Source organism: Phyllobates terribilis, unplaced genomic scaffold, assembly GCF_046119375.1.
Source record: "Phyllobates terribilis strain yellow unplaced genomic scaffold, ASM4611937v1 Scaffold_2__4_contigs__length_985480577, whole genome shotgun sequence".
Taxonomy (NCBI): domain Eukaryota; kingdom Metazoa; phylum Chordata; class Amphibia; order Anura; family Dendrobatidae; genus Phyllobates; species Phyllobates terribilis.
This window is the reverse complement of record NW_027362762.1, coordinates 857,167,242-857,182,598: the sequence shown is the minus strand read 5'-3', so window position 1 is coordinate 857,182,598 and position 15,357 is coordinate 857,167,242. Positions and strand designations below refer to the sequence as shown.

At 43.2% G+C, this 15,357-nt stretch overlaps 1 protein-coding gene across 2 annotated transcripts in view; it reads right to left on the bottom strand.

Moving 5' to 3' along the window:
• The window catches only part of SSH2 (slingshot protein phosphatase 2), a 237,175-nt gene extending 222,033 nt beyond the window's left edge, over positions 1-15,142 (bottom strand). For both annotated transcript variants that reach the window (XM_073667970.1, XM_073667972.1), the window contains exon 1: positions 14,859-15,142. In XM_073667970.1, the coding sequence (XP_073524071.1) occupies positions 14,859-14,921 (63 nt within the window). In that variant the 5' untranslated portion in view covers positions 14,922-15,142. The remainder of the gene's footprint in view (positions 1-14,858) is intronic.
• Positions 15,143-15,357: the final 215 nt, after the last annotated feature.

The window sequence follows — 15,357 nt, the reverse complement described above, 5'->3', positions numbered from 1 at the left end:
ATGTAGACTGAGCCCCAATGGGGACAGGGATGATAATGTCTGTAAAGAGCTGTAGAATTAATTCTGCTATATAAGTGAGTAAAATAAATAAATACACAAACTTGTAAGTTACAGTAAAACTGAAAAATTTTCCATCAAGATAAAAGTACCAGCTGAACGTCGGTGGCCATACATGAAAGATTATTCATGTAATTTTCACCCTTTACTCTCCGCTGTTGCAGCACAGAGACCCCCCAATCTATTTATCGGTGCGTTTTTATTTTATAATAGGCGGTGGACCTATAAAGAGGGGGGGCAATCCCTTTAATGAATGAAAAAGTGTCAAATCTCGAGTCTATGGGTGGAGAGCGGTTTCGAAAAGTCATATCTAGCACGTGTTGCATTTAGAAAAAAAAAAGTCAGAATATAGTTTTGATTATCAGCAAATATTAGCCCGCTGACAAAAGCACTGAGCGTGAATAAAGCCTTACAGCCACTTACAAAGCAGTTAGGAGTCTAGACACACAGAGTTTTCAGGGTGATGACTAGGTATCTCTGTATGAGGAGGGGGCTTTCTGACTCTCCACCAATAGATAATATTGATGAAAGCGTTGGGTGAAGGATTGGGCATGTTGAATTTTAATGCCTGATCCTTTTTGTCTGGCCGCAGCGCATTCCCCTTTCCACCATTACACATACAAATTTGAACCAAGCGCGAATATGTACAGATACGAGAAAAACAAGGCCAGATTCACACTTCTGACATCCAATCACACACACTCAGCCACATAGGCACCGAAAAGATAAATCATCCGACCTTTAGGCATTGTGATGGGCGAAGGTTCGGACACATGCATCAAGAAGCGGAGACGTGCAATCACACAATAAGCAGCTCCCTCTGCGTGTAATTAGGCACAGAACAGCAATAGCAGCCATCATTATATGAAAGCCTTTGCTCCTGGGGCTTTTCAATAAACTTAGCGGTTTCCATCCAGCCTGTGGATAGTAAAAATCACAGCAAAAAAATGTAAAAAAAATTCCCAATTTTCCCATGTTCAATAACATTGCGTATAAGAACTACTAAATATCATGATAATAAAGCTATAAAAAAAATAAATAAATCTTGCTACCAGACAATGAATTTCTCAGCAATTAACTCACTTTAATGAGTGTAAACATTTATAGGGGCACATCCATTCATGTAGAGGGTCACACCATATCTGCGAGTGAAAGAATATGCAGCAAGAAAGTTATACGTTCTCCGGGTCTCTACATACTGAGCGTGCCGGAAGATCACTACTTCATGGGGAAAACAATTTGTTTCTCTCTTTAGTTTTCTTACTTAAGAGTTCAAAGACTGTAGCCATGGGCAGATATTTTAGTTTCTAAAACATTATTATATATACCATTTGTTTTTTTTTAAGTTGCCCATGGCTACAAGGTTTCAACTCAATAAATATGAAAACGAAAGAGAGAGAGATATTAGAGAGATATTATATTTTCTTTATTATTATTTTTTTAAATAATAATCAAGGGCCACTTTATTACACTGCAATTTTCAGGCTGCACAACCAATGATTTCCGCTGCAGGCTGTAAGGCAAGACTAGTCAGATGTATCAGCACTTTGGCGAGGTTGGTTTTTTTTTTTTTTGTTTTTTTCAGCTCTAAAATATTTGGGATTCTTTGTCCCTCAAATAAAAGCTACCAGCTATAAAAGAATAAAAACACAAAACAAGAACAATTGCTAAGGATAAGGCCCAGGAGGCGTAAGGATCAAGTACACAGCGTTAATGAACGATCGGTGGATGAACTCATCTTAGTAAAGATACACTTACGTAAATCACTTTGGACAAAAGCAGATTATCATAGCGTCTTCCATTTAATTAATCAGCAAAACAAGCTGTCGTATAGATTGGATCTGTAGACTAACAGACTTTTACATTAAACATGTCAATCTGCGCAGCACTGCATTACACCATGCAACAGGACTCCCAACATTTGGCTCTGCAGCTCCACGAACAAGTGCACGGCCGACCAGTATATATCATATCATTATAGGTGCTTATAATAAAGACGAGGCCAGAGCAAGTCCGTGTGACCACCATGGGATCAAGCATCAGTTACACCAAAGATATATGATGCATACAAAGTAAACTTCCTTTTACTGGGCATCAGACCAGAGAGGTTCTGGATTATCGTATGCATGTATGCATATATTTGTTCTTAATACTGTATGTACCATGGTTATAAGTCCTGTTGGTTGCAGAGGATCTTATAGCAGTCAGCCAAGTAGACATATTCACACCTAGTCCTTAGCGTGCTGTTGTGACTGTTATAAAGCATCAGCCATGATAAATATCTATTTTAGAAAATTATTGTATTCCTTCAAGTAAAAAAACACCTTCTTTCCTGAAGTCAGAGCATAGAGGCTGTCAGTCAAGCAGGAGGAGATGGTGCTGGATGGGGAAATAGAGCTGGAGTGACAGAGGCTTCAGATCTACAGCCTCATTTGCACATCAATTGAAATGCTGGTTTCTAAGTAACGGAGGATCGGACTGGCCATGTAAATGTTTTTCTGGACTTTCTTCGAAAGAGCTACATGCACATATAAATCGTTTGGGGGGGGGGGGGTAAAATCCTTCTAGCAGATTCTATGCAATTGGGCTGTGCAAACGAGTGATTCCCCACCCCCACAAACCAAATCGGCATGTGGGAAAAAAAAAAAAAAAAAATTTGCAGCATGCACCAGTTTCTTCTGTGTCTCAGATGAACCTTGCCAATTCAAGTCTATGGGTACGCAAAAAATGGATTCCATATGTACAGCATCCGATTTTTATGTATACACTGCAATTCTGAAATGAAGGAAACTGTAAATGATCTTGCAAATTATTCATAACTACTGCAGAAAAAATATAAAATGAATAGTCCGAGTTTTCTGGATGAAACTGACTTTTTCTACGCTCATGAGACCTTAGCCTAAGGCCAGTTTCACAAGTTCACGATACCGGAAAAACCCGTACCGGAGATGTCCATGTGTAGCAACCATGTGCCGCATCAGTGTGACACGTACCGGCGCCTGGGAATCAGTGTACAGTTAGCGCTGTTTCCAAGCGCTGGGTGCTGAACACTGCCCTCATCATTGCCCCTTGCTCACGCTGTGATCAGAAAGAGCAAGAGACAATGTTGGGAGTAGTAGTCTGCTCCCGCATTGTCCATGTATAAAAATAAGAATAAAATCCTTACACTCACCTGTCCGGAGACGTCCCCCGCTGTAATCCATGCGACCGCTGACGCCGAGGAGCCGGGGAGAATGAGCCACTCCAGCGAGCGGCCCCTAAGCTGCGCTGGGCTGAGGAGCGGTGTCCTGTCACTCAGTGAGCTCCTCTTAGTGCAGAGCCCCTCTCGCTGGAGTGGTTCATTCTCCCCAGCATCAGCGGTTGCATGGATTACAGCGGGGGACATCTCCGGACAGGTGAGTATAAGGATTTTTTTATTTTATTCTTATTTTAAACACTAGGACACAGCGGGAGCAGAATACTACTCTCAACATTGTCCCTTGCTCGGGTTGATCACAGCACCGGCAGGCAACCATGATGAGGACAACGTTCAGCACCAGGTGCTTGGGAACAGCGCTAGCTACACTGATTCCCAGGCGCCGGTACATGTCACACTGATGACACACAGATGTCATCCGTGTGTGTTCAGCGTGGGACATTTTGCGGACATGTCAGCGTGTGGAGCACACTGTCCGTGGAAACACACTGACATGTGCGCAGACCCATAGATTTGAATGGGTCTACGTGTGTCAGTATCTCCAGCAGGCCCAAACCTCTGATTCCAACTCCGACTCCCTCATACATGGCTCATGTTTAAGTGATGCATTTACTGTAGCACAGATTCATCTCAGCTAAAAGTCTAGACCCTTAGATCAGGAATAGTACAGACATTTATAGGACATTTCATAACTTTCCCAAATTCTTATGAAAAAATATTCCCCACAAACTGCATTGAACTACTGTACCCAATTTATTATATATTTCAGGAGTTGGAGTCGGTCCATTTTATACCGATTCAGACTCCACAGGCCTAAGGATGCTTTCACATTGCGTTCTGTGTCCCCATCGGGGCGTACATTCGTAATCCCCTGCATAACGGGATACAGGTGTATGCGCCGACGGGGCCATAGACTGTTTTCAGACATATGCCTCGATGGGGGACACAGATCGCAATGTGAAAGCACCCTAAGGGCTCATGCAGACGAGCGTATAAATCGGCTGTGTGCTGTCCGATTTTTTATCAGATCGCACACTGACCCATGTTATTCAATAGAGCTGTTGATGAACGATGTATATATTTTAGCCTGACCAATAATATAAAACAATATACAAGTGTGAAAATGGATAGCACACGAACTCAAAACAGACATACAGATGAAAATCAGAAAAAAAAAAAAAATCCATCAGGATCGGCGTCACCACCCAGCACACCTTGGCAAGTGCCAGGGCCCTGGACAAACAGGAAAGCCCATTCGCCGTTGGTAGGGGCGCAACTACCACAGTCGCAACGGTCACCGCTGCGACTGCCCGGGCCTGGCGGGTGAGGGGCCCACTGACGCTAGCAAATACTTCAGCTGGAAGTGCATCCTCGGATGCACATTCAGTTGAAGTGTATTGCAATGCACAGACCCATCGGGTCCGTGAGCGGCAATGCACGCTGACGGCCAATCAGAGGCCAGCAGCTGCACGTGACAGGGGGCACATGGCAGTGAACGTCATGCGCTCCCGTAGCTTGCACGCTGAAGTCAGCTACTGGATTCAGAAGACACCGCACAGAGGGGGAGGACAGTTTTTATTTTTTTAAATGAGTGATTACACGTTGGTCATACTACCACACGGAGGGCTGCGCATTACACTACACGGAGGGCTGTGGGCTGCATTATACTATATGTATGGTATTGTAGAATTTACTATAGATATCACGTATGTAATGTAAGTAGTAAGTGAAATATTTAGGCCTTGTACTAGACCTATATTTCTCTGCTGTATCTATGCATCGTGAATCATGGTAGGTGTTTAAGAGGTCCAATAAAATCTGGAGCCGGGCCCAGCCTAAGGGTCATAAGGCTGGATGCAGCCTATGTATCTACTAAATGTAATAAAGAATTCTAGTTTGGGGTGAATGGGTTATATTAGTATTTCCTCAAGAAAAAAAAACAAAATAACTACAAGAAGTTGTCCTTGTTTACAACAAAAGCAGATGGCATAAAGAAAAAAACAAAAAAAAAACAAACACATACGGTATATATTTATTACATGTGCACAAGCTTGGTGGTGGCACAAAGTAGGAACATTAATCCTACAAATAAGGCCAGGTGCACACGTTGAGTATTTGGTGAATTTTTTAACTCAGTATTTGTAAGTCAAAACCAGGAGTGGGTGATAAATACAGAATTGGTGACGTGTTTCTATTATACTTTTCCTCTGATTGTTCCATTCCTGGTTTTGGCTTACAAATACGGAGGTAAAAAAACTAACCAAATACTGAATGTGTGACTGTGGTCTTAGTCCTGGGTGTAACAAGTATGAGGCCTACCTACCTACAAGTGCCCTAATCAATTTACTACACATACTGGGTTGTCATGGTAACAGCAGCACGTCAAAAGACCATAATGGGCCGAGTCATAGCTCAATAGTTCTTATAATGTCTGCGTCTTCTACAAAGCACCAGAACATTAATATTAAGCCTTTTTCATAAAGCGCTGGGGCCGCACAGAGCGCTGCGTCCAGGAAAGCGCAGAGATGAGTACGTTTACTACTCATACATTATGCAGGGTTTTTTCCGCCACCAGTGTACAGCATTATATAAGCAGCTGCCTGGCCAAATGCAAATGATGTTTTAAGCACAGCCAGCTGCTCGGCGTATCATGGAAATGCAGCGCGGTGCTGGACTACAGAACAGATAATGTGGGATTATCTCAGACTACCCGGCGCTGAGAAAGCCAGAAGTCAATAAATGGGAAGGGGAAAAAAAAAAAATGCAATAATGCTTTGTGCACGCAAAGGGTTAAAGGAAGAACGACAACGGAAATTAAAGCTCAATGAAGGTTCTGAATCCAGTGACGGCTTCCAGGCGGCGCTCACTCATCCCGGCTGGTGTGGGTGCTAACCAGCAGACTGCTAAAGCAGAGCGCCAGGGGAATAATTACATGGCAAGTCATTCATTCCAAAGCAAGGAGAATGAAATCATAGGGATTTTGTGTAGAGCGCAAAAATAATCCCAAAAAAGAAATAACTTGTCGCTAGAAAATACATAAATAACATACACCGAGCAAAAGGAGGCCCCACCGCGCCGAAATAACACGTCCATAGGGAACCCGTCACCAAACATGGGGCTATTAAAGCACCGGGATCAGAAATATCTTTTTTTTAGGCATTTCCTTGATTAAAATGTAAATCGAGGGACAAAAAATGAAGTTCTACGTCCCTGCAGTGACGCTCTCAGGAGTCATCTGGGACTAGTCACGGTCTCCCCGCTGTTTGCACACTCCTGTTACCAAAAAATGTCATTTCAATCTAATAAAACTAATCCATTATCTACTCAGCAGGGACAATTCTTGAGATTATCAGAGGTCCCACTGGGTAGATCCTTTATGATTGCCAGTGCAAGGAGCCGGTGATCCTTATCCTCCCCTGGTCACAAGGCAACGCCAGGAAGAACTGAAGGTCACTTTACTAGTCCTTTTAGATGCATCGATTTGGGCCGGTCAATGCAACTTACTGAGTGCAGATCAACTACATACCGCAAGTCATTTGGTGCTAGTTTATCAAATCGGGATTGGGACAGAAGGATCGGAAATACAATTGTTCAGTCCCTGTACAGCATACATGTCAAACTCTGGCCTGTGGGCCAAATCTGACCCGCAGGCTGGTTTTATTTGGCCCCCAACAACAGAACCACCACCCCTATGTGGGGCCCGTTACCCTTGTATGGAGGACCACGTGGGGCCCGTTACCCCTGTATACTGGTTGGCCCGCCACTTTGTCCTTGTTTTTAATTTTGGCCCTCTGTGTGTTTGACGTCCCTGCTATACAGTACCATGTTTTTTGGCAGAACATCTCTTTGCATGGGGCAATGTGCTGCCGATTAACAATATTTTTTTTTTTGCCAGCATACAGTACAGACCAAAAGTTTGGACACACCTTCTCATTTAAAGATTTTTCTGTATTTTCATGACTATGAAAATTGTACATTCACACTGAAGACATCAAAACTATGAATTAACACATGTGGAATTATATACTTAACAAAAAAGTGTGAAACAACTGAAAATATGTCTTATATTCTAGGTTCTTCAAAGTAGCCATCTTTTGCTTTGATGACCGCTTTGCACACTCTTGCCATTCTCTTGATGAGATTCAAGAGGTAGTCACCGAAAATGGTTTTCACTTCACAGGTGTGCCCTCTCAGGGATTTCTTGCCTTATAAAATGGGGTTGGGACCATCAGTTGTGTTGTGCAGAAGTCTGCTGGATACACAGCTGAAAGTCCTACTGAATAGACTGTTAGAATTTGTATTATTATGACAAGAAAAAAGCAGCTAAGTAAAGAAAAACGAGTGGCCATAATTACTTTAAGAAATGAAGGTCAATCAGTCCGAAAAATTGGGAAAACTTTGAAAGTGTCCCCAAGTGCAGTTGCAAAAACCATCAAGCGCTACAAAGAAACTGGCTCACATGAGGACCGCCCCAGGAAAGGAAGACCAAGAGTCACCTCTGCTTCTGAGGATAAGTTTATCCGAGTCACCAGCCTCAGAAATCGCAGGTTAACAGCAGCTCAGATTAGAGACCAGGTCAATGCCACACAGAGTTCTAGCAGCAGACACATCTCTTCAACAACTGTTAAGAGGAGACTTTGTGCAGCAGGCCTTCATGTTAAAATAGCTGCTAGGAAACCACTGCTAAGGACAGGCAACAAGCAGAAGAGACTTGTTTGGGCTAAATAACACAAGGAATGGACAACAGACCAGTGGAAATCTGTGCTTTGGTCTGATGAGTCCAAATTTGAGATCTTTGGTTCCAACCACCGTGTCATTGTGCGACGCAGAAAAGGTGAACGGATGGACTCAACATGCCTGGTTCCCACCAGGAAGCATGGAGGAGGAGGTGTGATGGTGTGGGGGTTCTTTGCTGGCGACACTGTTGGGGATTTATTCAAAATTGAAGACATACTGAACCAGCATGGCTACCACAGCATCTTGCAGCGGCATGCTATTCCATCCGGTTGGCGTTTAGTTGGACCATCATTTATTTTTCAACAGGACACTGACCCCAAACACACCTCCAGGCTGTGTAAGGGCTATTTGACCAAGAACGAGAGTGATGGGGTGCTACGCCAGATGACCTGGCCTCCACTATCACCAGACCTGAACCCAATCAAGATGGTTTGGGGTGAGCTGGACCGCAGAGTGAAGGCAAAAGGGCCAACAAGTGCTAAGCATCTCTGGGAACGCCTTCAATATTGTTGGAAGACCATTTCCGGTGACTACCTCTTGAACTCATCAAGAGAATGCCAAGAGTGTGCAAAGCAGTCATCAAAGCAAAAGGTGGCTAGTTTGAAGAACCTAGAATATAAGACATATTTTCAGTTGTTTCACACTTTTTTGTTAAGTATATAATTCCACATGTGTTAATTCATAGTTTTGGTGGCTCTAGTGTGAATGTACAATTTCCATAGTCAAGAAAATACAGAAAAATCTTTAAATGAGAAGGTGTGTCCAAACTTTTGGTCTGTACTGTATATGATCAGATCACCTGATGAACAAAGGTTTTGCTGGTTAGTGGGGTGATTGCTTGCTGATTGCTCATCTAAATGCAATGTATGTCTATGGCACTGAAGATCTACGCTGCACTCACGACCATAGACTTTACACTGAAATGTTATATGCATGACTAGCTGCTCTATTCCAATCCTCATGGCCGTGATCTTGTCACCAGGGAAATATGGGGCACCCAGGTCCCCCCATACTACTCATGGGTAGGGGTTCTAATAATTATCTGTATACTGGAAAAGTGATAGTTTAGACCCCCTCTAAACACAGTCTTACCCACCACTGGAAGTCAGAGCAAGATGTCAATCAAGGAGGAGGCAGACAAGTCACTACTACCCAAATGTCAAGATGACCAAGAGAGTCGCTCCGCAACTTTAATGTCTTCTTATAAGTTTGATTTTCTTCCTGGAAGGGGGGGGGGGGGGTGGCGGCATGACACAGGTATTTATGAGCCATGTAGCACCTCCACGTCTGTTTAAGAACCATATTTTTGGGGACATGTTTTAGCAAATCTAGGATCCTCTTCACTAGTGTTATAACTATCAATATTCCAAGGTCAGGAGCATTTTCCATCAGAATAAGGGCTCGTTATTCATGATCCCGATGTTGTCATATATACAGAGGTTCAGAGAGAACACCAATAACCAAAAAAAGATAAAATTACTTGCCACTAGTATTTTAGCACAAACATAAATCAAGCCGCCATAAGTTACTTTCCACAAGAAGGACCCATGCACACAGCAACGCGCTCCGCACACTCCTATTAATGCCGAAAACACATACACATTAGGCCAGTGATCAGGTGTACAAATGAGCCGGAAAGAAGAGTTACTGGCCAAACAAGCATTCTACCGACGGCTATCGGAAATGTAAAAGGTACTGCAACAGGAGGTATTTATCGCCTATCCAACACCAATAAATAATTAAAAAATAAATAAAAAAATTAAAAAAAAGAAGAATATTCTAAGCCACGATGTCAGTAGTAGTACGTCCATGATGTTGGCGACCGACAACTAACTATGGAGGTCACATGCTGCCTGCTTGTAATCAAAGACCTGGAGATCACCGGAGCATCGGCACTGAATTTGTAGAGGATACATTATTTCGGCAGTATATTTTGCATTTATTTTTTCTAAACTGGATATTTTAAGAAATTAAAGCTTAATATATCACAGGCTTGTGACAGCTTAGATGTGGATCACACATGGGAATTTTATTATCCATCAAGATATAGTTTTTTCATTTCTTCACAAAAATAGGTGAGGATTTTACCTGCGATACACGACACATTTACTGAAATTCACACAGCAATCATATCAGTACCAACAAGTACAGACATGCATTTCTATTTTAGGAGGCAGCGTATTTAGAGTCATAATAGTATTGTCCTGTATGATCTGGGGCAGTCAAAACAAGGAGGGGGTCTGAAATGTGGAAAAGGGACATCTTCCCATGAGTGCTTTGGCCCAATTTTTATCATGAAACAGTTTGCACCCAGTAAACAGTAAAAAGCGGCCAGCACTTGGATGACATTCATGTGCTATCAGAATTTTTAAAGAACCCATTGATTCTAAGGGCGCGTCAGATCAAAACTGGATATGTCTACACTTGGTCTGCAAAAAAATAAATAAATAACACGACGGACATGTGAACAGCCACGTAGACTATAATGGGAGCGTGTTCTGTCCACGAAAAACGCAGATAGAACACGACTGAAAAACAAACGTCTGAACGACGCCTAAGGCTATGTTTACACATGTTTTTCAGCGTTTTTTTGCTGCAGATTTTTATGCAAACTTTCAGATAGGTTTTCCAGTATCAGCAAAGTTTTTGATGGCAAAATAGAATGGTTTTTTTTGGTTTGTTTTTTAAATAGACCTTTATGTACATGAATAAATAAACAGAAGGACAGTGAAAAAAAATGCACTAAGGCTGTGTGCCCACGTAGCATTTTTCAAGCGTATATGCTGCGGAATTTCCGCAGCGTAAACGCTTGAAAAACGCATGTATATCCGCACCCCATGGTCCCCAATGGGATTCCGCAAGTTCTATGCACATGCTGCGGATTTTTCCGCAGCGTTTATGCCGCGTTCAAAAATCCGCAGCATGTCATTTAATTTTGTGTTTCCACAAGCGGAATTGCCTTTGTCCAATGCATAAAAAACGCAAGGCAATTCCGCATGTGGAAAACGCGTGATAAACGCGCGAAAAATGCGCGATAAACGCGTGCGGAATTCCACATGCGTTTTTCCGGGAGAGGACTTGCATTTATGCAGCAGAAATTTTCTGCTTCATAAATGCAACGTGGGCACATAGCCTAAAAACGCAGCAAAATCTGCATTTTTGACGCAGCCGATTTCCTGCCAGAGATCAGCTTTGCTGCAGATTTGTTGCGTAAAAAAATAAATAAATAAATTTAAAAAAAAAAAAAAAAAAAAAAGAGGTTTTGCTGCGTTTTTCATGTTGATAGTTTAGTGTCTGTTGTTCCTGGGTTTTCTACATCAAAACCACAGCGTAACCTGATAACAGCATTTTTTGGGCTTATTCATTGCTTTCTATGGGTGAAACAAGTGACATGCGGCAGTTTTCCAATTCCGTCAGGGAAAAAAAAAAAAAAAAAGAAAAAAACACTGTGTGCATAAGATTTCTGAAATCTGATAACCTTTGGTCATACTGTAAAACGCAGCTTAAAATTTGCATAAAAAAAAAACGCAGCAAAAACGGAACGTGCGAACATAGTCTTAAACTTTTCTGTTTCCGTTCCACTGGTTTTAACTTACACTGGCAAATACTGCCATGTGAAAGTGTCTAATTTCAGACAGCCATGAAGCTGATGGTGGTTTTGTTTTTTTTTGTTTTTTTTAAACATGTAAAAAAACACCTCTACAATCAGAGATACATGAATGTACAGCCTGATGCTACAGGATTACACCACAACCTACAATTTGCACAACTGTAAAACCCAGACAATTAAGAGCGCCTACGACAATCTTTGTGCCACCAGAAAAACTCTCTCTGCCCCTGTTAATTTATGTCACGTGTGGGACTTTAGTGCAGCTTGTTCCCCGGTTACCAAACCTCTAAATTCATACATGTTACGTCGCTACTGATAAATCTCCCTAGGTCATATGAAGGGATCGCCGTCACACAACCATGACCTCGATAGTATGAAGTGTGGGATCACACAATACAAGAAGAGGCAGCTGAGCACTGCCGAAGCTCCACGCAGATGACCAGGGTGCGACCACTGGTGCTGTAGAGTGACACTGCCACTATGGTGAATCTGCACAATAACATAGAATGCAGTTTACATTTAAGGGAGTTGTCCATCTTTGGGGACTTTTTTTTTTTCTTTAAAAGCATGAATCTAAAGAACATTTTTCCAATTGGGTTCATTATAAAATTTGCACAGCTTGCCTTCTACAAACATCTGTACTGCTGCAGAATGAGTTAACTAAGAATCTGTCAGTGAGCTCCTTCAAACAAGATGGTTTGCAAAAGAGGAGCCTATGCAAAATTGTTCAGAAGAACATATGCAAAACTGTCCTTTTTTCATACAAAAAAAAAGACTTTTTTTTTTTTCCCCCTTCACATCTCTATTGCATTCGTCTGTCTTTTTACTCCCATAAGACATTCAATTTTTACGTCAAATAACAGGAAGCCAAATACACTTTCCTGTATTAATGTCAACAATCGATGTGTAAAACAAATGTGTTGGCTTTTACGTCGCAGGTCAGAAGTTACACGTGACTCACTTGCCGTGGTCTTTAATGCAAGTAACATGCGACTTGTGGGCGACTGCTCTGAGATTTTACTACTTTTTTTTAAAAAAAAAAAAAGGGGAAAAATATAAATAAATAAATCAGCTCTCCAAAATAGCGAGTCACAGACAAATTGCACAAATGTTTTTGTGTCCTCTTATCTGTCTTTTTCTGAGCTCCTCTCAGCTGATTTATGACCACATCAAAGTTGAATGCGCAGGAAAAAAAAAAAGAAGTCTGTAAAAGCCAAAACATAATTGTTTAACAAAAGCCAAAATATAAAATATTATGTTTTATATTATTTAAAGAGAGTCTGACAGCTTATTCATGTGTCAGAACCACAGGCGGCAGGTTTCAGAGTCTGACTGCATTATTGCAGCTATGTAGGTTTTACACTGAAAGATCAGCCGGGGTCTGTAGGGGGCGACCTGACCAATCCGAGACCGGTCCCCAGCGGTCTCTCCCCGCCCCGCTACCATAGACTGACAGGTCCCGCTATCAGTATTTGGTCAGTATTGTTTCTCAGGAGTGGATGATAAATGCAGGATTGGTGACTTGTTTCTATTATACCTTTTCTCTGATTGTTCCTCGCCTTATTGTGTGTATAGGAAATACCTGTGCCCTGCGGGGAGGGGACTAGTCATCCCAGACACATAAGCCCCGATTCATCATTTCTGCTCCTCCTTTTTTAGTGGCTTTCGTCTTTATACGTTTTGTGCCATTTTTTCAGTTGTGTATCTTTCCTTAAGACGTTGTCCACTACTTTTACACTGATGTCCTGTCCTTCGGATAGGCCATCACTGTGTGATCGGTCGGGGTCCGACACCTGGCACCCCACCGATCAGCTGTTATTGGTGGCCGCCAGAAGTACTTCATCACGGAGCTGTCCGTCTGCTTGTAGTGGCCGGGACTTGGTACTGTACATCAGCCTATTATTCAAATCAATAGGAGACGGATGTGCAGTACCCTGCGGCGGCCACTACAGGTAGATGGACAGCTCTGTGAGTAAGTACTTCTGGCAGCCGCCAACGATAACAGCTGATCAACAGGGGTGCCGGGTGTCGGACCCCGGCTGATCAGGCACTGGTGAGCTATCCTAAGGACAGGCCATCAATGTAAGAGTAGTGGACAACCTCTTTAAGTCTTGTGGGATTTTTCCCTCGACAACTCTGCTTATCCAGATGCTTCAGAAAATATGACTTTTACCAAGTGTCACCTCTCGCTCCAGTCCCTGCTTGGAGGAGTCTTAATTTGATGCTTTTTTTTGTTGCAATTTTAAGGATTTGCAACTTTTGGTGCTAAAAAGATGCAAAAAAACTGTTAAAGACAAAAATAAAGGACACTTTATTTTTTGCAACAAATTCATGAACCGCTTGCATAAAAAAAAAGAAAAAAAAAAGCCCCAGGGCGGCTTTTCAAGATAGGTGTTTTCTGAGACACCGGCACAGTTTCAGAGTAAGGCCACGTTCACACATCAGTATTTGTAAGCCAAAACCAGAAGTGGTGAAATGTTTCTATTATACTTTTCCTCTGATTGATCCTCTCCTGATTTTGGCTTACAAATACTGAGGTAAGATACTGACCAAATACTGAGCGTGTCCTAAAACACACATGGCTACAGTAACGCAGCCGGTGTCCCATTCATGCTGACGTGGGTCTGGCAGCCAGAATCTGATGACAGAATCCCTTTATGAGAAAAAAATATATAATTCCCAAAAGGTGGACAACCCCATTAAAGGGCACAGGAGGTAGACTGCAGGCTAATGTTACTGCACACTGACCGCCACAACCCAGAATTCACTACACAAGATGCATATTGCACACAAGCCATGTGACATACATAAGTCTATGGCGACCGCTTCCATTGACTTCTATGGGCAGCGACCATTCTATGACATTATGCAAAAATAGAAAGGATCAATGTATTTACTTATGGAGCCCCACAACCAAATCACAGCTCTGCTGCCATACCAGGGCCCAGCATCAGCTGCAGGTGAACCCTTAGGGGCAGTCTCACACTGCCACAGCAGCACAGACGAGGTCAGTGCAGCCACAATGCCATCTGCACGGACAGTGCACACCACTGGCGTCCCTCTGGGGTGCAGGACATTGCAGGCCCTGGCAGATGAAGGAAGGAAGGAAGCATAAGGATGGCGAGGACGCAGCAGCAGCAGCAGCAGCAGCTCCCGCGCATGCGCACTCCGGCGCCGGTGGACACTATGAGGCAGGAAGAGCTGGTAGCAGCAGACAATAGGAAGGATCATAGGACCCTCATCGTCCTCATCACTCACCGACACGCAGGGGCTGGAGGTCGTGCTGGGGGTGGGGGATCGCTGCACCGTAACCAGAGCCATCTAGGAGCTGATGAAGGAACACGACCGGGCTCTCATTATCATCCCATGGAATAATGGCGCAGGGAGGCCGGGGGTCCCGCTCAGAGGATGGTCCCTGGGAAGTACTCCAACGCCCAATATCCTGCGGCCGGTGCCTTAGATCCCCGCACACCCGCCGCCTGTCCCCACTCTGATAGGAGAGGCAGCAGCGCTGTGTGTATGTCCCTGGCGCGCATGCGCACACTGACAGCAGTCACTTGGCCACACCTGTTTAACCGGTGCAGCGCCGGAGCGCAGTGTACATCTCGTCAATAGTGAGGAATTACATGTCTGTCCGCTTTTCTATGCTATCATCCTCACACTAACGTCTGCGTTTCCCCAAAAAAAATTGTTAACCCCCTCTAAGAAATGAAGATAATGTTGCGCGGCCGGCGAAGAAAGGGTGTTTAACCCCAGC